General features: G+C 54.0%; 1 protein-coding gene across 1 annotated transcript in view; it reads right to left on the reverse strand.

Moving 5' to 3' along the window:
- Positions 1 to 25,103, reverse strand: part of parp2 (poly (ADP-ribose) polymerase 2) — a 113,631-nt gene that overhangs the window by 62,740 nt on the left and 25,788 nt on the right. Inside the window, 12 exon segments of the mRNA XM_072501356.1 lie at positions 2,050 to 2,113; positions 6,944 to 7,082; positions 12,446 to 12,550; positions 12,553 to 12,592; positions 14,253 to 14,364; positions 16,373 to 16,448; positions 18,618 to 18,635; positions 18,638 to 18,701; positions 19,967 to 20,017; positions 21,388 to 21,458; positions 23,696 to 23,866; positions 24,484 to 24,690. Of these exon segments, the coding sequence (XP_072357457.1) occupies positions 2,050 to 2,113; positions 6,944 to 7,082; positions 12,446 to 12,550; positions 12,553 to 12,592; positions 14,253 to 14,364; positions 16,373 to 16,448; positions 18,618 to 18,635; positions 18,638 to 18,701; positions 19,967 to 20,017; positions 21,388 to 21,458; positions 23,696 to 23,866; positions 24,484 to 24,690 (1,118 nt within the window).

The following is a 25,103-nucleotide window of genomic DNA, read 5'->3' on the forward strand; positions in this document are numbered from 1 at the left end:
GGAGGGAGGGAGGGAGGGGGGAGGAGGGAGGGGAGGGGGGGAGGGAGGGAGGGGGGGAGGGAGGGAGGGGGGGAGGGAGGAGGGAGGGGGGAGGGAGGGAGGGGAGGGAGGGGGAGGGGGAGGGAGGGAGGGAGGAGGGGGAGGGAGGGAGGGGGGAGGGAGGGAGGGGGGAGGGGGGGGAGGGAGGGAGGGGAGGGAGGGGGGAGGGAGGGGAGGGGAGGGAGGGAGGGAGGGGGGGAGGGAGGGAGGGAGGGAGGGAAGGGGAGAGGGAGGGAGGGAAGGGGAGAGGGAGGGAGGGAAGGGGAGAGGGAGGGAGGGAAGGTGGAGAGGGAGGGAGGGAAGGGAGAGGGGAGGGAGGAAGGGGAGAGGGAGGGAGGGAAGGGGAGAGGGAGGGAGGGAAGGGGGAGAGGGAGGGAGGGAAGGGGAGAGGGAGGGAGGGAAGGGGAGAGGGAGGGAGGGGAAGGGGAGAGGGAGGGAGGGAAGGGGAGAGGGAGGAGGGAGGGAAGGGGAGAGGGAGGAGGGAAGGGAGAGGGAGGGAGGGAAGGGGAGAGGGAGGGAGGGAAGGGGGAGAGGGAGGGAGGGGAAGGGGAGAGGGAGGAGGGAAGGGGAGAGGGAGGGAGGGAAGGGGAGAGGGAGGGAGGGGAAGGGGGAGAGGGAGGGAGGGAAGGGGAGAGGGAGGGAGGGAAGGGGAGAGGGAGGGAGGGAAGGGGAGAGGGAGGGAGGGAAGGGGAGAGGGAGGGAGGGAAGGAGAGGGAGGAGGGAAGGGAGGAGGAGGGAGAGGGAGAGGGAGGGAGGAGGGAAGGGGAGAGGGAGGGAGGGAAGGGGAGAGGGAGGGAGGGAAGGGGAGAGGGAGGGAGGGAAGGGAGAGGAGGGAAGGGGAGAGGGAGGGAGGAAGGGGGAGAGGAGGAGGGAGGGAGGGGAGAGGGAGGGAAGGGGAGAGGGAGGGAGGGAAAGGGGAGAGGGAGGGAGGAAGGGGAGAGGGAGGGAGGGAAGGGAGAGGGAGGGAGGGAGGGGAAGGGAAGGGAGGGAGAGGGAGGGAGGGGAAGGGGAGAGGGAGGAGGGAAGGGGAGAGGGAGGGAGGGAAGGGGAGAGGGAGGGAGGGAAGGGGAGAGGGAGGAGGGAGTGGGAGGGAGGGAGGGAGGGAAGGGGAGAGGGAGGGAGGGAAGGGGAGAGGGAGGGAGGGAAGGGGAGAGGGAGGGGGAAGGGAGAGGGAGAGGGAGGGAAGGGGGAGGAGGGAGGGAGGGAGGGAAGGGGAGAGGGAGGGAGGGAGGGAAGGGGAGGAGGGAGGGAGGGAGGGGAAGGGGAGAGGGGAGGGAGGGAGGGAAGGGGAGATGGAGGGAGGGAGGGAAGGGGAGAGGTGAGGGTGGGAGGGAAGGGGGAGGGTGGTGAGGGTGAGGGAGGGGAGGGAAGGGAGGGAGGGAGGGGAGGAGGGAGTGGGAGGGAGGGTAGGGAGGGGGGAGGGAGGGTGGGAGGGGAGGGAGTGGAGGGAGGAGGGAGGGGTAGGGGTGGAGGGGAGGAGGGAGGGGGAGGGTGGAGGGGGAAGGGTGAGGGAGGGAGGGAGGAGGGTGAGGGAGGGAGGGAGGAAGGGGAGAGGGAGGGGAGGGAGGGAAGGGAGAGGGAGGGAGGGAGGGAGGGGAGGGAGGGAGGGAGGGGAGAGGGGAGGAGGGAGGGAGGGAAGGGAGGGAGGGGAGGGAAGGGGAGAGGAAGGGGAGAGGGAGGGAGGGGGGCAGGAAGGAAGAGGAGTCTGCCCGATGGGGAGGTAGAGACAGACAAAATGCCCGGGAGAACGAGGGAGGCAATCCGCTGGTGGTGGAACTGATGGGTTGACAGAGGATGGTTCACAGATCAATGGAGTAACAGTAACAGTAGGCAGCCCTTATCCACCCTCCACAGTCGGACATGTGATGCCTCCCTCCGATATCTGTCTCTCATCAATATATCCCCCCCCCCCCACCCCCTCCCGTCCACCTGCTGCCAGTCACGCCACGAGCAGCGTCTTGTCCGCTGCGATGGACAAATGGTCCAGTAACTGTAAAGGGTGCATGTTACCTCCAGAAGTTCCACTTTCTCCTGCAGCTCCTTCTTGCTTCTGATCAAAGGAGGAGTCTTCAGCCTTTTGGGGCAGGATGGAGAGTTCATTAATGATCAAGGGATCTGCGGCATAGATACACACAGAGATACATAGAAGATAGGAGCAGGAGGAGGCCTTTTGGCCCTTCGAGCCTGCTCCGCCATTCATCACGATCATGGCTGATCATCCAACTCAATAGCCCAATCCTGCTTTCTCCCCATAGCCTTTGATCCCATTCTCCCCCAAGTGCTGTATCCAGCCGCCTCGTGAAAGTTTTAGCATCAACTACTTCCTGTGGTAGTGAATTCCACAGGCTCACCACTCTCTGGGTGAAGACATTTCTCCTCATCTCTGTCCTAAATGGTTTACCCTGAACCCTCAGGCTGGGACCCCTGGTTCTGGACACATCCACCATCGGGAACATCCTCCCTGCATCTACCCTGTCTAGTCCTGTTAGAATTCTATAAGTCTCTATGAGATTCCCCCTCATTCTTCTGAACTCCAGCGAGAACAATCCCAACCTAGTCAATCTCTCCTCATATGACAGTCCCGCCATCCCTGGATTCAGTCTGGTAAACCTTCGCTGCACTCCCTCGAGAGCAAGAACATCCTTCCTCAGAAAGGAGACATGGCAGTAATGTCACTGGATCAGTAATGCAGAGGCCCAGGGTTACTGCTCTGGGTTAGGGGGAAGGTGGAGACCATGACACGGGTTCGAATCCCACTACAGCAGCTCGTGGAATAATTCAAATTCAATGAATATTACGATCCGCGGTCCAGGCCCCAACAGTGGCTCGGATACTGGGCAGAAACCCCAATATTTTATTTTAATTTTGTAAGTCTGTGAGGAAAGGATACTTTGCTCCAGGAGTGATCTCACACTAAATAGGGATGTGGTTATATTAAAACAAACTTTATTACTAACACGGCTTTAAAATATCTTTAACATCACATAAGAAAATTGCTTACAATTACCCCTGAAACAATGCTGATCAATACAGTGACCACAATAACCCTTAACTGCTATCTTTATTCCCACTCAAACAACAGAACCATCTCAGATCTCAATCCACTTTTAAATACAGTTAGCACTCAGGACTGGATACTCCACTTTGAGAAAGAGAGATCTTTTGAGGCTGCATGAAAGAAAGAGACCTGCCCCCCTGTCAGAATAATGCAGAATCTCTGGCTGTATTACTTCAGAAAACCTTCTCAGCTCCCCATCCAGCCAAAAACTAACCCTAAAGACCTCAACCCCTGCTCCTCCTATTAGCTACATCATCTCACTAAGCTGAACACAATGTCTCTTAATTATCTACTCCACAGGGAATCGTCTTCAGATCAATAAAACTCCATTAGCCCAGACTTTTACGATGCTTTAATTACAACTCTGGCTCCCAAAAAGCCCAGCTGTCTTTCAAACCAGGATTTAAAAAAACGCTACTAAAGCAATCATACACAGTAACCCAGGTTTTTAACCCTCACTGCATCAAATAGAATACAATATATCTGAAATTTCTATCTTCATCACATTAATAAAAATCTAGACGACTGCATTTGCTGCCAAGCTGTCCGCGCGCAGTTCGAGCCTCTCACTCCGTGGCATCGTTGCAAGTAGCAACAAGGCCAGGACCAAAGATGGCGCAGCTCATATCATCACAGCTCCCTCTGAGGCAGGCAGTCGCCTCCTTTTATCCATCTTTTTAGAAACATAGAAAATAGAAGCAGGAGGAGGCCATTTGGCCCTTCAAGCCTGTTGCGGCATTGAATCCCTGCAGTGAGGGAGGCCATTCGACCCTTCGAATGAGCTACCCATTATGAGTAACCCCATAACCTAACCTGTTCATCCCTGGACACTAAGGGGCAATTTCGCATGGCCAATCCACCTAACCAGCACATCTTGGACAGCACGGTAGCACAAGTGGATAGCACTGTGGCTTCACAGAGCCAGGGTCCCAGGTTCGATTCCCCCGCTGGGTCACTGTCTGTGTGGTGTCTGCACGTTCTCCCGTGTCTGCGTGGGTTTCCTCCGGGTGCTCCGGTTTCCCTCCCACAGTCCAAAGACGTGCAGGTTAGGTGGACTGGCCATGATAAATTGCCCTTAGTGAACAAAAAAGGTTAGGAGGGGTTATTGGGTTACGGGATAGGGTGGAAGTGAGGGCTGAAGTGGGTCGGTGCAGACTCGATGGGCTGAATGGCCTCCTTCTGCACTGTATATTCTATGTTCTATATAAATCTTTGTACTGTGGGAAGAAACCGGAGCATCCGGAGGAAACCCACGCAGACACAGGGAGAACGTGCAGACTCCGCACAATCAGTGACCCGAGACTGGAAGTAAACCCGGATCCCTAGCGCTGTGAAGCAGCAGTGCTAACCACTGTACCACCGTGCCGCCCGTTATGATCACGTGTGATCATCCAACTCAATAGCCTAATCCCACTTTCCCCTCATATCACTTTGATTCCTTTTACCACAAGTGCTATATCTAATTCCTTCTTGAAAATATACAATATTCTGGCCTCAACTACTTCCTGTGGTGATGAATTCCACAGGCTCACCACTCTCTGGGTGAAGAAATTTCTCCTCATCTCTGTCCTAAATGGTCTACGCCATACCCTCAGACTATGACCCCTGGTTCTGGACACCCCCACCATCGGGATCATTCTTCCTGCATCCACCCGATCTAGCCCTGTTAGAATTTTAAAAGTCTCCATGAGGCCCCCCCTCATTTTTCTGAACTCCAGTGAATATCATCCTAACCTAGTCAATCTCTCCTCATATCCGGCCATCCCAGGAATCAGTCTGGTAAACCTTCGCTGCACTCCCGCCATAGCAAGAACATCCTTCCTCAGAGAAGGAGACCAAAACTGCACACAATACTCCAGGTGTGGCCTCACTAAGGCCCTGTATAACTGCAGCAACACATCCCTGCTTCTGTACTCGAAACCTCTCGCAATGAAGGCCAACATACCATTAGCCTTTTTTACCGCCTGCTGCACCTGCATGCTTACCTTCAGCGACTGGTGCACAAGGACACCCAGGTCCCGCTGCACACTCCCCTCTCCCAATTTACAACCATTCGAGTAGCAATCTGCCTTCCTGTTTTTGCTTCCAAAGTGGATAACCTCGCATTTCTCCAACTGATACTGTATCTGCCATTCATTTGCCCACTCACTCAACTTGTCCAAATCACACTGAAGGATCTCTGCAACCTCCTCACAGCTCACCCTCCCACGCAGTTTTAAAGCATCTGCAATTTGGAGATATGACATTTATGCCTCATCTAAATCATGAATATATATTGTGAATAGCTGGGATCCCAGCACCGATCCCTGAGGTACCCACTAGTCACTGCCTGCCAATTTGAAAAAGACCCATTAATTCCTACTCTGTTTCCTGTCTGCCAACCAGTTTTCTAGCCATCTCAATGCGCTACCCCTAATCCCGTGCGCTTTAATTTTACACGCGAATCTCTCATGTGGAACTTTTTCGAAAGCCATCTGAAAGTCCAAATACGCTCCCCCCCTCCCCCCAAATCAACTCTACCAGTTACATCCTTGAAGAATTCCAGTAGATTTGTGAAGCATGATTTCCTCTTCATAAATCCATGCTGACTCTGTCCAATCCTGCCACAAGTTACTGCTCTATAAAGTTAACGCCCCAGTTCCCAATCCACCAGGGAGAGAGAACATACCCCAGCTAAACTATACAAACTCATATTCAATCAATTATTTCCAATCGCAGTGACACAATTTTCTCTCTCTGAAGGAGATCAGAGATACGACCTCACAGATCGTAACCTGTTTCGTTGAACATCTTTCTTTCCCCGGCCTATGAACCTTCGCCAATTTCCAAACACGCATGCTGCATTTTGTTGCTTTATTCCTTTCCCAGGGTGTGTGCGTCGCCGGCGGGGACGCCAGCATTTGTTGCCTATCCCTTTTCTTTAAAATTTAGAGTACCCGATCGTTTTTTTTCCAATTAAAGGGCAATTTACCGACCCTGCATGTCTTTGGGTTGTGGGGGTGAGACCCGCGGCAAATGTGCAAACTCCACATGGACAGTGACCCGGAGCTGGTCCATCGGACCGGGTCCTCGGCATCGTGAGACAAGCAGAGCTAACCACTGCGCCACCGTGCCACCCATTCCGAATTTCCCTCTTGAACAGAGTGTGGGCTCGCTCGGCTACATCAGAGAGGTGGGGTGCAGTTTTTAAAAATAAATTTAGAGTACCCAATTAAATGTTTTTCCAAAGAAGGGGCAATTTAGCGTGGCCAATCCACCTAGCCTGCACATCTTTGGGTTGTGGGGGGCGTAACCCACAGGGAGAATGTGCAAACTCCACACGCACAGTGATCCAGAGCTGGGATCGAACCTGGGACCTCGGCGCCGTGAGGCATGAGGTGCTAACCACTGTGCCACCATGCTGCCGGGGGGGGGGGGGGGGGGGGTCGGGGGTGCGTCAGACCGGGTAAGGACATTAATGAATCAGGTTTTCTTTTAAAAACGACAATTGATGATGCATGTCATGGTCACCATTACTGAGATTAGCGACAATTGGTGGGATTTGAACCAGTAATTGGTGGGATTTGAACGGTATCCCCCCGCTGTACATCATCTCCCCTGAATAATACCATTCGAGGACCACTGCATGAGGGTGCATGGACATCACTGCATATGTGTTGGCATTCGAAAGCTGGATGCGGTGGAGTGACCCCATTGGTTTTCTGTGCCCGTGTGGACGCAAATTGGCTGTCACGCGACACCCGCTGAGAGGCCTGGGAATGAATATTGCAAATGCTTCTTTTGGTGCTTAACCATCCCGTGGAGTGACTCAAAGACGTCCGCTCCCGCCTTGCACAGTGCCCTTACCCGAAGTCGTGAGGGATCCTGGTGTAGAACTCGTTACAGGCCTCAACCAAAGCTTTCCCGGTCATGTTGCGGTTAATACAGCGCTCAATCTTCTGCAGGGAGATGTAGCCAGCTTTAATCTGAGCAGTGGTCAGCTTACCTACAGAGTGATGTGCCAGAGAAAGACAAGACATCAAATTAGCCAAATAAATTAGGCCAACGCAGGCTGGTGTTTAGATAAATGACAGGCAATCGCACTGAAATGTATAGGTTTCTGATGGGTCTTGATAGGATGGACACTATCAACATCCTGGGGGCTACCATTGAGCAGAAACTGAACTGGACCAGCCATGTAAACACTGTGGCCACAAGGGCAGGTCACAGGTTGGGAATCCTGCGGAGGGTAACTCTCCTGACTCCCCCCAAAGCCTGTCCACCATCCACAAGGCACAAGTCAGGAGTGCGATGGGATACTCTCCACTTGCCTGGGTGAGTGCGGCTCCGACAACACTCGAGAAGCTCGACACCACCCAGGACAAAGCAGCCCCGCTTTGATCGGCACCCCATCCACAAACATTCACTCCCCTCCACCACCGACGCACAGTGACAGCAGCGTGTGTACCATCTACAAGATGCACCGCAGCGACTCACCAAGGCTCCTTCGACAGCACCTTCCAAACCCACCACCTCTACCATCTAGAAGGACAAGGGGCAGCAGACACATGGGGAACTCCACCACCTGCAAGTTCCCCTCCGAGCCCCACACTCACCATCCTGACTGGGGAATATATCGGCCGTTCCTTCACTGTCGCCGGGTCACAATCCTGGACCTCCCTCCCTGACAGCACTGTGGGTGTTACCCACACCACACAGGGACTGCAGCCGGTTCGAGAAGGCGGCTCACCCACCTTGACCCCTGTAAACCCCCGAGCACATCGTTTCTAATGAAGTAAACCGGCTAATGCCCCCTTGGAGGCAAGAGTCCCAGGATGTGGGCATTTTGGGAGCCAGCTGAGGAGAGGTTTCTTCACTCAAGAGGGTTGTGAAATCTTTGGAATTCTCTGCTCCCAACAGGGTTGCGGACACTCTACTGTTGAAGGCGTTTTAAGGCCAGGGCGAACAGATTTTCGGTCTCTCTTGGGGGAACTGAGGGATACCTGCAGCGAGCAGGAAAGAGGAGTTAATGCCAACGGTCAAGGAATGGCAGAGCAGGCTCGCTCGGCCTACCCCAGCTCCCAACGGTGCCTGCTCTTCGTCCACACCCTCCAGGGCCAGGTCACCCCCGGGTTACCGCAAGTGGTATTACAATCCCAGACCAGACCCCAACAGTGACTAGGATACTGGATAGGAACCCCAATAGTTTATTTTAATTTTGTAAGACTGTGAGGAAAGGATACCGCACTCCAGGAGTGATTACTCTAAGAAATAGGGATGTGGTATATTAATATCAACTTTATTACTACCAAAGTATTAAAATACCTTTAACATCAATAGCTTACAAGTACCCCTTAAATGATACTACTCAATACAACACTCTTAATTGCGATCTTTATTCCAACTTAAACATGAAGAAAATAAAACATCTCAGCTCTCAATCCACCTTAAATATCCCAAGGCACAGAGGAATTCCTTGCCCAGTGAAGCAGTTGAGGCTCCTTCTTTAAACGTTTTTAAGAAAAAGATAGATGCCTTTCTAAAGAGTAAAGGGATTCGGGGATATGGTGTACGAGCCGGAGAGTGGAGCTGAGTCCACAAAGATCAGCCGTGATCTCATTGAATGGTGGAGCAGGCTCGAGGGGCCAGATGGCCGACTCCTGCTCCTGGTTCTTATGGCTACTTGCCTTACAGAGATATTCTTTGAGAAAGAGAAATCGCTTGACACTGCTTTAAAGCCACGGGGCGGGATTCTCCCCTACCCGGCGGGCGAGGGGCGTGAACCACTCCTGTGTCGGGGCGGCCCCAAAGGTGCGGATATCTCCGCACATTTAGGGCCCAAGCCCCTCACCTTGAGGGGCTAGGCCCGCGCCGGAGCGGTTTCTGCTCCACCGGCTGGCGGGAAAGGCCTTTGGCGCCACGCCAGCCGGGGCCGAAAGGACTTCGCCGAGCGGCAGAAGTCCGCAGCTTGCTGACGTCATCCCCGCGCATTGCACGGGGGGGGGGGGGGTCTCTCTTCCCCGTCGGCCATCGCGGAGGCGGAGGGAAAAGAGTGCCCCCACAGCACAGCCCAACGGATCGGTGGGCCCCGGTCGCGGGCCAAGGCACCCTGGGGCCACCAGGACCCCGGAGCCCGCCCACGCCGCCGACAAGGTAGGTGGTTTGATTGCTGGCGGGACTGGCGTGACAGCAGCGGGACTTCGGCCCATCGCGGGGCCGGAGAATCGCCGGGGCGGCCCGCCGTCCGACGCGCCGCGATTCCCGCCCCCGCCGAATTTGCGGTGCCGGAGAATTCGGCGGCCGGCATTCATGCCGCCCCCCCCCCCGGCGATTCTCCGACCCGGCGGGGGGTCGGAGAATCCCGCCCCAGATCTGACTCCTGTCAGACCTATGCAGAAACTCAGGCTGTGTGTCTTCAAAAGGTGTTTCTCAGGTTGGTTTCAATTCCCCCTCAAGTTTGCACTGCTTTAAAGACTGTTAATCTCTCTTTTTTAAATTAATGGGCAATTTAGCGTGGCCAATCCACCTACCCTACGCATCCCTGGGTCCTGGGGGTGAGACTCACGCAGACACGGGGAGAATGTGCAAACTCCACACAGACAGCGACCCGGGGCCAGGATCGAACCAGTGTCCTCGGCGACGCAAGGCAGCAGTGCTAGCCTCTGCACCGCCCTGCCGCCATTAATCGCTTTATAACGAAACTGCAGGGAGCAAAACCGGACTTTCGTGATCCCAGCTTCATCCGGGACAGAACTGAAACTGAAAAATGTTTTCTCAAAAAGCCTAAGCTCCACCCAGCAATGACATCATCTCACCACACTGAAAATGGATCAGCCCCCCCCAAGGGAATCCCCTTGATTAAAACAAAACTGCGTTAGCTCAAGCTTTTGATGAGGGCAGCACGGTAGCATTGTGGATAGCACAATTGCTTCACAGCTCCAGGGTCCCAGGTTCGATTCCGGCTTGGGTCACTGTCTGTGCGGAGTCTGCACGTCCTCCCCGTGTGTGCGTGGGTTTCCTCCGGGTGCTCCGGTTTCCTCCCACAGTCCACAGATGTGCAGGTTAGGTGGATTGGCCGTGATAAATTGCCCTTAGTGTCCAAAATTGCCCTTAGTGTTGGGTGGGGTTACTGGGTTATGGGGATAGGGTGGAGGTGTTGACCTGGGTAGGGTGCTCTTTCCAAGAGCCGGTGCAGACTCGATGGGCCGAATGGCCTCCTTCTGCACTGTAAATTCTATGACAATGATGGCTAATTGCACCCCAACTTCTAAAATATACTTGCCTCCCAAACTAGGAATTCTTTTAAAACAGAACTCAGCAGTCAAACAAACTGTGACCCAGGCTACCTTACTGCGCCAAATACCTACAATACATCGGAAATTCCCTACATTCAACAGTGTAAATGTTCTCACCGCCAGCCATGGGTTCGGGGGCAGGGGGTGTAGTCACAACCTTGTTGCGACCTAGCCGACACCCTCACAGATCTGAGCGCCAAGGTCTGGCCCGGCGACACTCGATTACACCCTGGAGGAACGCGCGGCGGCGGAGCTGTCCTCTTTCACGGGACTGGAAAAGAAACTGAAGCCCAGCCTCCCCCCGCCCGGTCCGGTGGCCATAAAAGACCCCTCAAGCAGTTGGCGGAGAATAGGCGGCCCATTCCCGCGCCCGTGTGCAGGGGCCAATACTTAAGCCTCCAAACGTCACCATATAACAAACGGACCGGCCCGGCCTTTATGATGTCGCTGCCCGTGGAAGTTCGCAGTGCGGGAAAATAGCCGGCACTTCAGCAAAGTTGGCAGAAATCATTCCCTCGGCTGCGAAGCACTTTGGCTGCCCGAGGCTGTTACAGGAGCTTACATACGTCTCATATCAGAACAGGAAGAGCATAGAAGATAGAATAGTACAGCACAGAACAGGCCCTTCGGTCTGGCAGCTCCTGCGGAGGAACAGGTCACCAACCTGCAGCAAAATGTTAGCTCAGATTTTGGCACTCGAGATCGGTGAAGACCTGCCAAGCAAGGGGATCATGTCCAAAAGGACTGAATGGGAAGGGGTTTAGATCCATTGGGATTGTGTACAGTGGGAGTGATTGGGAAGGGGTTTGGGTCCACTGGGATTGTGTACAATGGGAGTGAAGGGGAAGGGGTTTCGGTTCATTGGGATTGTGTACAGTGGGAGTGATTTGGGAAGGGGTTTGGGTCCACTGGGATTGTGTACAGTGGGAGTGAATGGGAAGGGGTTTGGGTCTATTGGAATGTGTACAGTGGGAGTGAATGGGAAGGAGTTTGGGTCTATTGGAATGTGTACAGTGGGGGTGAATGGGAAGGGGTTTGGGCCCATTGGGATTGTGTACAGTGGGAGTGAATGGGAAGGGGTTTGGGTCCATTGGGATTGTGTACAGTGGGAGTGAATGGGAAGGGATTTGGGTCCATTGGAATTGTGTACAGTGGGAGTCAATGGGAAGGGGTTTGGGTCCCATTGGGATTGGGTACAGTGGGAGTGAATGGGAAGAGGTTTGGGTCTATTGGAATGTGTACAGTGGGGGTGAATGGGAAGGGGTTTGGGTCCATTGGGATTGTGTACAGTGGGAGTGAATGGTAAGGGGGTTTGGGTTCATTGGGGTTGTGTACAAGGGGAGTGAATGGGAAGGGGTTTGGCTCCATTGGGATTGTGTACAGTGGGAGTGAATGGGAAGGAGTTTGGGTCTATTGGAATGTGTACAGTGGGGGTGAATGGGAAGGGGTTTGGGGTCCATTGGGATTGTGTACAGTGGGAGTGAATGGGAAGGGGTTTGGGTCCATTGGGATTGTGTACAGTGGGAGTGAATGGGAAGGGGTTTGGGTCTATTGGAATGTGTACAGTGGGGGTGAATGGGAAGGGGTTTGGGTCCATTGGGATTGTGTACAGTGGGAGTGAATGGGAAGGGGGTTGGGTTCATTGGGATTGTGTACAGTGGGAGTGAATGGGAAGGGGGTTGGGTTCATTGGGATTGGGTACAGTGGGAGTGAATGGGAAGGGGGGTTTGGATCCATTGGGATTGTGTACAATGGGAAGTGAATGGGAAGGGGGTTTGGGTCCCATTGGGATTGTGTACAATGGGATTGAATGGGGAGGGGTTTGGGTCCATTGGGATTGTGTACAGTGGGAGTGAATGGGAAGGGGTTTGGGTCCATTGGGATTGTGTACAGTGGGAGTGAATGGGAAGGGGTTTGGGTCATTGGGATTGTGTAGGATGGGAGTGAATGGGAAGGGGATTGGGTCCCTCAAGGAAAAGAATATTGATGACCCCCACTGCTTCTCCACTCAGACAAGGCCAAGCACCTCTAAATGTGTCACATTGCATTCTGAGGTCCATATCCTCGCTCTTACCTAGTGGCGCCTTCTTGGTGTCATACTTCATCTGTAGCACCATCTCCTCCATTGCCTGAATGTTGCAGATCAGCTCAATGAGCTCCTGGACCCGACGGTCCCAGCTTCGACTCCACGTTGGGGGGCCTTGGCCGCTTCCCCATGCTCCTGAAACGTAGACACGCCCATCAGGCGGTCAGTCAGTCGGCGCAGCGAAACCCGCGCTGCTCAGTCACGTCAGACTTGTAACGTGGGCCGGGAGGCGTCCGCATCACTTCCTCCCATAATCACTCAGCAACATTGAGAGTCAAAGAGGAGGAGGCCATTCTGGCCCTCTCGTCCCATCCTGGCCCTCTTGCGAGAGAAACGCCCGCCACCACACAGCCCTGGGAACATCCCCTTTTGGAAGCCTCGATTGAACCCGCCTCTCTCGCACCCATCAGGCAATCTCCTCTGCCTTCGTTGCTTCTTTTTCCCCCCAAACACCTTAAATCTGCAAAGCCCCAGGATTGTCAACCCTTCCGCCAATGGAAACGGTTTCTCCACTGTGTGTAGACAGACCCCTCGCGAGTTTGAACACCTCCCTCTCATCTCTCCTCCGCCTTCCTTTCTCCCAAGTGAATATTCCCCGATCCAATATTAGAAGTCCCCTCACCCCCGGGTACGAATCAACGTCCCTCACCTTCGGGGTACATACGAATTAGGAGGGCTCAAACCAGGGCAGGTTAACTTTGCTCACGTTTGCAAGATGGTGAAGAAGAACAGATAGGGTAGGGAGAGAAAAACTATTTGCACTGCTTGGGGGAGAATATGTTTAGAGCCAGATGGTTAAGAGCCAGAGATCCGATGGTTTAACTTTTGAGAGAAACAGGAAACTAACACTGAGCAAGAAAAAGTATGCGGGTTAATATGGGAAGCGCAATTTCTTTCAAAAATGTATTTACAGGCAGTTGTCTTTGCTGGCTAAAGGAACCAGCATTTATTGCTGTCCGAATTGCCCCTTGAGAAGGTGGTGGGGTGAGCCGCCTTCTTGAACCGGCTGCAGTCCCTGTGTGGTGTGGGTAACACCACAGTGCTGTCAGGGAGGGAGGTCCAGGATTGTGACCCGGCGACAGTGAAGGAACGGCCGATATATTTCCCAGTCAGGGTGGTGAGTGTGGGGCTCGGAGGGGAACTTGCAGGCGGTGGAGTTCCCCATGTGTCTGCTGCCCCTTGTCCTTCTAGATGGTAGAGGTGGTGGGTTTGGAAGGTGCTGTCGGAAGGAGCCTTGGTGAGTCGCTGCGGTGCATCTTGTCGATGGTACACACGCTGCTGTCACTGTGCGTCGGTGGTGGAGGGAGTGTGAATGTTTGTGGATGGGGTGCCGATCAAAGCGGGGCTGCTTTGTCCTGGGTGGTGTCGAGCTTCTCGAGTGTTGTCGGAGCCGCACTCACCCAGGCAAGTGGAGAGTATCCCATCACACTCCTGACTTGTGCCTTGTAGATGGTGGACAGGCTTTCGTAGAGTGAGGAGGGGTGACTGACTAGCCGCAGGATTCCCAGCCGCTTGACCCGCTTTGGTAGCCACAGTATTTATGGCCCAGTTCAATTCCTGGTCAATAGTAGCCCTCTAGGATGTGATTGGGGGTGGAGGGTGGTGACTGGACAGCTTTCAAAGAGCTGGCACATAAGCAGGAGGGGCCGAATGGCCTCCTTCCTGTGCCGCATCACCCGACAACTGATAAGAGACCCCCATCGCCCCCAACCCATCAATGCGTTGGGAAACGCAGTGGAGATTGCACAAACGTGTCGACACTACGTGCAGACAGTCGAACGCCGCAGCCACTCACCTTGTCGGCAGAAGCATCACCGCTGTAATCCCGGCTCAACATGTCATACTTGCCGGCAACTTTCTCAAAGAACGCTCTCGTGGACCAATCGTTCTTCGTCTTGTCGAGGAACCTGAGGGGGACAAGAGGGGTCAAACAATTCAGCTGCGACACAGCTCAGCAGAAATACTCCCTTCCCCGCTGCGCCGAGCCGGACTGCCAGGCGCGGAGAGCAGCTTGGCCGTTCATCCGGGCCACGTGACAACCTCTGGGGAGCTTCCTGTGGCAAAGGAGGATTGAGTTCTGAACCTGTGGTGGACCAACAGCTGGGACAGTACAGAGGGAGCTTTACTCTGTATCTAACCCCGTGCTGTACCTGTCCTGGGAGTGTTTGCTGGGGACAGTGTAGAGGGGAGCTTTACTCTGTATCTAACCCCGTGCTGTACCTGCCCTGGGAGTGTTTGATGGGGACAGTGTGGAGGGAGCTTTACTCTGTATCTAACCCCGTGCTGTACCTGTCCTGGGAGTGTTTGATGGGGACAGTGTAGAGGGAGCTTTACTCTGTATCTAACCCCCGTGCTGTACCTGTCCTGGGAGTGTTTGATGGGGACAGTGTAGAGGGAGCTTTACTCTGTACCTAACCCCGTGCTGTACCTGTCCTGGGAGTGTTTGATGGGGACAGTGTAGAAGGAGCTTTACTCTGTATCTAACCCCGTGCTGTAGCTGTCCTGGGAGTGTTTGATGGGGACAGTGTAGAGGGAGCTTTACTCTGTATCTAACCCCGTGCTGTACCTGTCCTGGGAGTGTTTGATAGGGACTGTGTAGAGGGAGCTTTACTCTGTATCTAACCCCGTGCTGTACCTGTCCTGGGAGTGTTTGATGGGGACAGTGTAGAGGGAGCTTTACTCTGTATCTAACCCCGTGCTGTACCTGTCCTGGGAGAGTTTGATGGGGACAGTGTAGAGGGAGCTTTACTCTGTATCTAACCCCGTGCTGTACCTGTCCCTGGGAGTGTTTGATGGGGACCGGTGTAGCGTGCTTTACTCTGTATCTAACCCCGTGCTGTACCTGGCCTGGGAGTGTTTGGTGGGGACAGTGCAGAGGGATCTTTACTCTGTATCTAACCCCGTGCTGTACCTGTCCTGGGAGTGTTTGATGGGGACAGTGTAGAGGGAGCATTGCTCTGTATCTAACCCTGTGCTGTACCTGTCCTGCGAGTGTTTGATGGGGACAGTGTAGAGGGAGCTTTACTCTGTATCTAACCCCATGCTTACCTGTCCTGCGAGTGGTTGATGGGGACAGTGTAGAGGGAGCTTTACTCTGTATCTAACCCCCGTGCTGTACCTGTCCTGGGAGTGTTTGATGGGGGGCAGTGTAGAGGGAGCTTTACCCTGTATCTAACCCCGTGCTGTACTTGTCCTGGGAGTGTCTGATGGGGGACAGTGTAGAGGGAGCTTTACTCTGTATCGAACCCTGTTTGATGGGGACAGTGTAGAGGAAGCTTTACTCTGTATCTAACTCCGTGCTGTACCTGTCCTGGGAGTGTCTGATGGGGACAGTGTAGAGGGAGCTTTACTCTGTATCTAACCCCGTGCTGTCCCTGTCCTGGGAGTGTTGATGGGGACAGTGTAGAAGGAGCTTTACTCTGTATCTAACCCCGTGCTGTACCTGTCCTGGGAGTGTTTGATGGGGACAGTGTAGAGGAAGCTTTACTCTGTATCTAACCCCGTGCTGTACCTGTCCTGGGAGTGTTTGCTGGGGACAGTGTAGAGGGAGCTTTACTCTGTATCTAACCCCGTGCTGTACCTGTCCTGGGAGTGCTTGATGGGGACAGTGTTGAGGGAGCTTTACTCTGTATCTAACCCCGTGCTGTACCTGTCCTGGGTGTGTTTGATGGGGACAGTGTAGAGGGAGTTTTACTCTGTATCTAACCCCGTGCTGTACCTGTCCTGGGAGTGTTTGATGGGGACAGTGTAGAGGGAGCCAAGTTCTGTGCCTAGCCCAGGAGGGAGGTATTTATTACTATCGCAACGTGGTTCCCGACCTTGAAGGCCACAGTGCGCGTACCGCCACGGATTTCAGCAAATTCTTGGCCACTTCTAAAAAAACAATCAATTGAAAAGTAGCCTTAGTTCACGTACTTCTTCTCAAAGATTTCCTTGGCTTTATTCAGATCAGTTCCACACGAGATCAGGTTGTTTTGTCCGGCCTTCCCAACTGAACAGGGAACAAGGTTAGAAAATATCAGGCTGAGAATGAGGCTTCCGATGGTATAGTGCTCCTTATTCCACCTTATACACCCCCCCTCCCCCCCCGCTCCATCATTCGACCCCCCCCTCCCCACCCCCCCAGTTCTGGACTTTCCCACATGAGGAAACATCCTTTCCACGTCCATCTTGTCGCAACAGTTCGGGATTTTATTTACTTCAACCATGTCACCCCTAGAGCACAGTTCATCTAACATTTCCTTGTCAGACAACCCGCTCATCCCAGGTATTCATCTAGTTAAACATCCTCTGAACTGTCCCCGATGCATTTACCATTCTTCCTTAAAAAGAGACCAGAACCGTGCATATTTAATACTTTATAGACTTGATCAGGACCCTCCTTAACCCCCTCTCTGTCCCAGTTAATATTTTATACCCCTGATCGAGACCCTCCTTAACCCCCTCGCTGTCCCAGTTAATATTTTATACCCTCGATCGGGACCCTCCTTAACTCCCTCTCTGTCCCAGTTAATATTTTATACCCTCGATCGGGACCCTCCTTAACCCCGTCTCTGTCCCAGTTAATATTTTATACCCTCGATCGGGGACCCTCCTTAACCACCTCTCTGTCCCAGTTAATATTTTATACCCTCGATCGGGGACCCTCCTTAACTCCCTCTCTGTCCCAGTTAATATTTTATACCCTCGATCGGGAACCTCCTTAACCCCCTCTCTGTCCCAGTTAATATTTTATATCCTCGATCGGGGACCCTCCTTAACCCCCTCTCTGTCCCAGTTAATATTTTATACCCTCAATCGGGATCCTCCTTAACCCCCTCTCTGTCCCAGTTAATATTTTATACCCTCGATCGGGACCCTCCTTAACCCCCTCTCTGTCCCAGTTAATATTTTATATCCTCGATCGGGACCCTCCTTAACCCCCTCTCTGTCCCAGTTAATATTTTATATCCTCGATCGGGACCCTCCTTAACCCCCTCTCTGTCCCAGTTAATATTTTATACCCTCGATCGGGACCCTCCTTAACCCCCTCTCTGTCCCAGTTAATATTTTATACCCTCGATCAGGCCCCTCCTTAACCCCGTCTCTGTCCCAGTTAATATTTTATACCCCTGATCGGGACCCTCCTTAACCCCCTCTCTGTCCCAGTTAATATTTTATACCCTCGATCGGGACCCTCCTTAACCCCCTCTCTGTCCCAGTTAATATTTTATATCCTCGATCAGGACCCTCCTTAACCCCCTCTCTGTCCCAGTTAATATTTTATACCCTCGATCGGGACCCTCCTTAACCCCCTCTCTGTCCCAGTTAATATTTTATACCCTCGATCGGGACCCTCCTTAACCCCCTCTCTATCCCAGTTAATATTTTATACCCTCGATCGGGACCCTCCTTAACCCCCCTCTCTGTCCCAGTTAATATTTTATACCCTCGATCGGGACCCTCCTTAACCCCCTCTCTGTCCCAGTTAATATTTTATACCCCTGATCGGGACCCTCCTTAACCCCGTCTCTGTCCCAGTTAATATTTTATACCCCCGATCGGGACCCTCCTTAACCCCCTCTCTGTCCCAGTTAATATTTTATACCCCCGATCGGGACCCTCCTTAACCCCCTCTCTGTCCCAGTTAATATTTTATACCCCCGATCGGGACCCTCCTTAACCCCCTCTCTGTCCCAGTTAATATTTTATACCCTCGATCGGGACCCTCCTTAACCCCCCTCTCTGTCCCAGTTAATATTTTATACCCCTGATCGGGACCCTCCTTAACACCATCTCTGTCCCAGTTAATATTTTATACCCCCGATTGGGACCCTCCTTAACCCCCTCTCTGTCCCAGTTAATATTTTATACCCTCGATCGGGACCCTCCTTAACCCCCCTCTCTGTCCCAGTTAATATTTTATACCCCTGATCGGGACCCTCCTTAACACCATCTCTGTCCCAGTTAATATTTTATACCCCCGATTGGGACCCTCCTTAACCCCCTCTCTGTCCCAATTAATATCTTATATCTTCCGGCTTCAGCTGATGAAATAGTTCGGATTGGAGGTGCACGGGCCTGCTGGGTTTTTTTTGTAGGGGGGGGGGGGGGGGGGGGGGAAGAGAGAGAGAGAGAGAGAGCGAGAGAGAGAGAGAGAGAGAAGAGAAGAGGTGCTCACCTCTGCCCCAGCGCAGCAGACGCTGAAATTTCTCTTTGTGTCATCTTCTAGTAGCTGAATGATGTAGTACTTGTTGTTGTTATGCTAGGAAGTTGAGAGTACAGAATAACCGGCTCACTGGCCTGGCATGAACCCATCACCGCCCGCCTTCCCTCCCCCGCGTCCTGTGCTCGCTGATCTACACTGGCAGCTAGTCCTGCCATCGTCTCCATTTTAAAATTAATTTCCTCACTTTCAAATCCCCCTGTAGCTTCGGCCCCCCCCCCCCCCCCCCCCCCCCCCCGCCCCCCACACCTCCATCAGCTCCTCCAGACCCTACAACCCTCCCGTAATCTCCGCGCCCTCCAATCACCGACTTATCAAGCATCCTCCCCCCCCACCCCCCACACAGCTCAGGAATTCACTTCCCTCTTCGCATCTATTTCTCTCCCCACATTTTCCTTTGCAACGAAGAGCTTAAGAGTGGGAACATGGAATTCCTACAGTGCAGAAGGCGGCTATTCGGCCCGTCGAGTTTGCACCGATCCTCCAAAAGAGCACCCTACCCTGGGCCACTCCCCCCTCACCCTATCCCTGTAACCCCACCTGAGCTGCGCATCGTTGGAATGTGGGAGGCAAACCGGAGCACCCGGAGGAAACCCACCGGGGGGGGGGGGGAGTGAAAATCCACAAAAGACAGTCACCCGAGGCCAGAATCGAAACCAGGGCCCTGGCGCTGTGAGGCAGCGGTGCTGACCACTGCGCAGCAGTAGGCTCTTCAATCCCTCGCTGTATTCACTGCCCCGCAGCTACGTTCCCTGCGCCGGTCCGAAGCCTCACGATTCTCCAGCGTGATCTTCATTGATCCGACAACAAAGGTTTAGCAAGAATGTGAGAAATACGGGCGGGCCTAGACCTTTCCAGCCCTTGAGCCTGCTCTCCCTCCCCTGTTCGATACGATCATGGCAGAACTGATCGTGGGCCTCAACTCCACTTTGCCCCCTATCCCGCCGCTAATCCCCGACTCCCCTTGTCGATCAGAATTCTCTCCAACTCGGGCCTGGAATATATGCAGTCACCCGCAGCCTCTGGAGACTGACCAACCCTCAGAGAAGGAATTCCTCCTCATCTCCGTCACGCAGACCTCTCGTTCTTAAACTAGGCTCCAGTCCCTCCCACCAGTGGGAAAGATCCCCCTGACGTACACCCTGGTACAACCCCCTCAGGCTCTCATTCGCCATCCTCTTAATCAAAGACACCCACAATGCCTCAGAACATCCCAGGCTGGCAGTCGGCACTACAGCTGTGGAGCCGAGCACAGGGGAGAGATCCACTGTGGTGTTACAACGCTGCCACCATGTCACACCTACCTGGTTTAAGAGTGTGTCGTACACATCGTCCCCCTCACAGTACACGTGCGCCTGCAGGAGATGCGGAAGAGCGGTTACAAGTTGCACCTTTAACAAGCCAGCCCTAAGCACAGGATGGTACCGCGAGGCTCGCTGCAGGAGATGAAACGCGAGCGCCAAATCGCTGAATTGTTACCGCGCAGGAGACAGCCAATCAGCTCATCGGGCCTGCTTCGGCTGTCTTGGCTTGAGCGATTTGTTTACCGCCTGGACCCCGTGATTCCCCCCGCCCCTGCTTCGGTTTCGGTCTGATTCCCTTCTGAACGCTTGGATCAAACCTGTCTCCCAACCCCCGCCCCCCCCCCCCCCAACCCCCCTCAGGCAGCGCGCCCCGGACCTCTAACCACTCGCTACGAGATCCCTCCCGTGGCTTCGGCCTCTTCCGCCACAACTCAATCTTTTCGCAAGTGGGAGTGGTCTCTCCCATGGAGGCCTTTCGGCCCTTCGGGCCTGTTCCGTGGCTGATGTGTGGCCGGACTCCACGGCCCCGCCTTTGCTTTCACAGCCTTCAATAGCCCTGTGGCTTGGATTTTTGTGTCCATCAGGCAGGCGCGCTCTCAAACCTGGGAAGGGAAGCGTGACGTGATCCCAGCTGCGTCGGCAATTTCACCCTGGCTGGCCCCCAGGGGGTAGGAGGGAAAGAGAAAGGGGAGTTAAAGCAAAAGACAGAGAGAGAGAGAGAGAGAGAGAGAGAGAGCATGGGGGAGGAGGGAGTTCAGAGAGAGAGAGAGAGAGAGAGAGAGAGAGAGAGGTACGCTTTAGAGAGAGTGGAGGGGTCGGGGGGGGGGGGGGAGTAGGGGGGTAGAGGGAACAAGAAAGAAACAGAGAGGCGGAAGAGATGAGAAGCTAAGGGAAGTGGGGGGGGGGGGGGGAGGAGAAGAATCCAGATGGGGGAGGGGGTGACATGGAGAGCCCAAGAAGTGGGAAATGGAAGGAGGGGGAAAGAAAATGCAAGAGAAAGAAAGAGTGGGAGAGAGGCATAGGGAGGTGTAAGGGAGGAAGCACGCGAGCAGGCAGGGACCACCGATTCACCCAGTCTCTCACAGAACGAGGAACACAGATTAACTCAATTTCCCCAGCAACAGACGGAACCCATCACAAGGGGTAAGTAAGTCGGAGAGAGAGTACAGAGAAGGGAAAATCTACGAGAGGGGATTTAGAGCAGCTGGAGTCACCAAAATCAAAAGGGCGCACTGAGAGAGTGATGCAATGTTGCAGGGCGAGGCAAGCAAGTGACGTTACTGGAGCAGAGGGAGTGGAGAACGAAGAGGCCAGGAACGACATTGGGGGGGGGGGGGGGGTGGCTTTTGCAAGCTAATCTCACACCTCACACCCTCCCATTGTTTCATCCCACCGAGGGGGGCGTGTAGCCCTGGAGGTACCTTGCCCTGCTTCGCCTGACACTCCGAGTCCACGGCCGCCTTTCCTTTGACGATCACCGTCTTCACCGTTTCTGAGGAGACAGGATGGGAGGGGAGGGGTGAGGGACGCTGACCGCAGTGACAAACTTCACCTGGACCATCGCTCCGCCACCGAAAGCACCCGCGCTTCAAACAGGTGGTTCTTACATCATTCAGCTGCCAATGTGACAGCACAAGAGGCTGCCATTCGGCCCATCCAGCCTATGGCGGCTCGCCCCTCTATCAAATCGCCCCTCCACCTCCTTCGCTCCAAAGAGGACATCCCCAGCTCCTCCCACCCAACCCTGTCACTCCGGAAACAATTCTCGTAAACCTCCTCTGCACCCACTCCAAAGGACCTGTCGTGTTCGGTACACTGGTCTAACACTGGCTGCAACTGGATGCAGCTTAGATCAAAAAGATACTCCAGACCTTGAAGTTTGTTCAATCAGGTTTATTGAACCAATAGCCCAGTTAGCACAGTTCTCTGTGAGTTCGACTCTCTGCTAACTTAAGTGTGGTTACTCTGTCTGACTGAACCAGACTAGCTCTTAGCCACGTGGTGAAGGTGTGAGATTGTAACAACACCCTTGACTGACTCTCTAGATGTTCATCAGTGGAAAGAGGCGGAGTGTGAGTGCCTCGTGTCTTTTATAGTCAGGCCCCACCCGAGTGTCCTGCCTGCTCATTGGTCAGTCCTGTTCTCTGTGTCCATTAGCTGCTTGTCTGTGCCTGCTTGTATCTCATTATGTGTGTGTCTGCATATCATGTTAGGACCGTCATAATAGAAACTGAGAACCAACTGCTCCAACGACAATTGGCGTTGGTCATCACCGCCGTTCCCACCATGTTAAGCCACTGTGGGGGTATCTTAATATTCTGTTTGGACTTGAATCCGTTATTGGTAGTGGCCGACTATTTACACTTCCCAGGTTACCATCATTTTTTTTTAAATAGACATTTAGAGTATCCAATTCATTTTTCCCAATTAAGGGGCAATTTAGCGTGGCCAATCCACCTACCCTGCACACCTTTTGGGTTGTGGGGGCGAAACCCACGCAAACACGGGGAGAATGTGCAAACTCCACACGGACAGTGACCCAGAGTCGGGATTCGAACCCGGGTCCTCGGCACCGTGAGGCAGCAGTGCTAACCCACTGCGCCACCGTGCTGCCCACCAGGTTACCATCATGCATGGTGCAGTTCACCAGGCAAGCTGGCTGCTTAGTTAGTGTTTTCTCCAGACTGTTCCCTCAGTCTCTTACCATGCAACTCTATACATCATACCTTAGGCAGTGTCATTCTCTAGTTGACCCTTGCTCTGCCATTTCAACTTTATGTTACAATGGCATGCAGGCATATATCACAACAAACGGCTCTTGCAAATTTGATGATTAAAGTGTCTTAAAGCTCGATTTATCAAGGGCTGAGAGAGAGCTGCATTTTCTCACTGGCTTGCAGCTCACTGAGGTGTGCAGAACGTAGGAGCAGACACAAGGAAATAAGAGTGGGCCAATCTTTAATTATTTGTTCCGGGTCCACAGCATGTACCCTGGTTTACATAGGAAACGGAGAAGCAGGAGCCGGCCACTCGAGCCTGCTCTGCCGTCCCATATGACCATGGCTGACTTTCCACCTCCACTTCAGAGACAGAAACAGCCATTCCTCATGGCTTCCTCCTTCGTTAGCCTGCACGCTTCGCTGTTTGGCAGCTCATCGGCAGATTGTTCTGAAGGTACCGACCGGCTATCGTAGCAAGACAGTCGCTTTACCTCCTCCTCCAGTCTTGCAACCCACCCCGGTGCCCGACCGTCCCCTTTTCATTGTGTGTGTGTGTGTGTGTGTGTGTGTGTGTGTGTGTGAAGTGCCAGCAGGTGGTACGCATTCACGGGGGCTTCATTGCCACCCCCCTGAATAGGCACAGGTTGGGTTCAGAGTCACTCACTTGCAATGTGCATCTCTGCAAATAAATGCTCAGAGAGGGGGGGAAAAAAAAAGGTGTAAACATTGGCTCCAGTTTTATCCTTCACCACCCGGCTTTCTGAAACGGACCGATCCCTATCCATGTGCTTTCCAATCTCTCCACCCGTTTGCACTTCCAAGCCAACATGTTCCCCCTTGCATGCTTACCTACTGCCCCATTGAAGTGCCGTCCACCTTTTCACTTGCACGCACTGTCTATATACGTCTGTACATCATATAGAAGCTCATCCACCGTCTATGTTAGTAACGTGCATTGTGAACCCTCACTCCAGGCATATTTAACTTAGTGGGGGATGGTGGTGCTTACCCTGGCTGTCCCCTCCTGCCTGTTGACTGCTGCTGGCCTCGTTCTCCGACTGCTTCTTGGAGTTTTTACGCGGCTTCTTCGCGGTGGTCGATCCGCTGACCGAAGAGGAAGCCTCAGCCGAAACGGCAGCGGGCTGCGAGCCGCCGTTCGGGACCACCGCGCCGGCGCCATCTGCCAGAGGGTGGGACAGAGAGAAACAGTGAGGAGCGGCGCACTGATGCACAGCGAGACAAACACTCCTCCCACACCCGGCTCCATGTCATTAATCCCAATGGCTGCAGGATCTCCCCTCCCCCAAACTCTCCCGTACGGTGAAACCCGATGACCCTGGGACATCCACTCCCCCAAACTCTCCCGTACGGTGAAACCCGATGACCCTGGGACATCCACTCCCCCAAACTCTCCCGTGCGGTGAAACCCGATGACCCTGGGACATCCACTCCCCCAAACTCTCCCGTGCGGTGAAACCCGATGACCCTGGGACATCCACTCCCCCAAACTCTCCCGTACGGTGAAACCCGATGACCCTGGGACATCCCCTCCCCCAAACTCTCCCGTACGGTGGAACCCGATGACCCTGGGACATCCACTCCCCCAAACTCTCCCGTACGGTGGAACCCGATGACCCTGGGACATCCACTCCCCCAAACTCTCCCGTACGGTGAAACCCGATGACCCTGGGACATCCCCTCCCCCAAACTCTCCCGTACGGTGAAACCCGATGACCCTGGGACATCCCCTCACCGCCCCGTTGTCCCGCAGGGCGACACACCCAACGGATGCCTTGCCTGACTGGACGCGGCTCATCTTCCGCTCGAACTTCGTCTTGCCGTTGACCTGCCTCATCCTCCCGATGTCCAGGGTGTAGCGGACCCGGCCGATGGCCAGGGTGGCGGTCCCCTCCCCCTTGGTCCTCGCCCGCTCCAGATCGACGCACACGCCGGCGCTGTAGGGGTGCCAGACGGCGTCGTCGTCCTGCCACTGCCAGACGAAATCTGGGTGGAACGGCACAATGGGAGAGAGAAAGCCCAGCAAGTCGGGTGGTCCAACAAAAAAAATAAATTCATCTTTCCGCGCTGAATCCGACAAAGTGCACAGAGGGACGAACAGGAGCATTGGGATAAACGCCTCAGAGCGAATTGCGATTAGAGAGTGGCGCGAGGATCAGAGCTGAGGGCCTCAACCATTTACAATCTATCTATATGAGCGGTTCGGATGAAGGGGCCCCGCACCTTAGCCAATTTGCTACTCATGCAATGAGAGGCGGCAACGCAGGCTGCGTGTAAGATGCAAAGAATCGGCAAAGGGACAGAGACACCGTGGGGCAGCACAAGTGGATAGCACTGTGGCTTCACAGCGCCAGGGTCCCAGGTTCGATTCCCCGCTGGGTCACTGTCAGTGCGGAGTC

This window comes from Scyliorhinus torazame, chromosome 5 (assembly GCF_047496885.1).
Source record: "Scyliorhinus torazame isolate Kashiwa2021f chromosome 5, sScyTor2.1, whole genome shotgun sequence".
In the NCBI taxonomy this organism is placed as follows: Eukaryota; Metazoa; Chordata; class Chondrichthyes; order Carcharhiniformes; family Scyliorhinidae; genus Scyliorhinus; species Scyliorhinus torazame.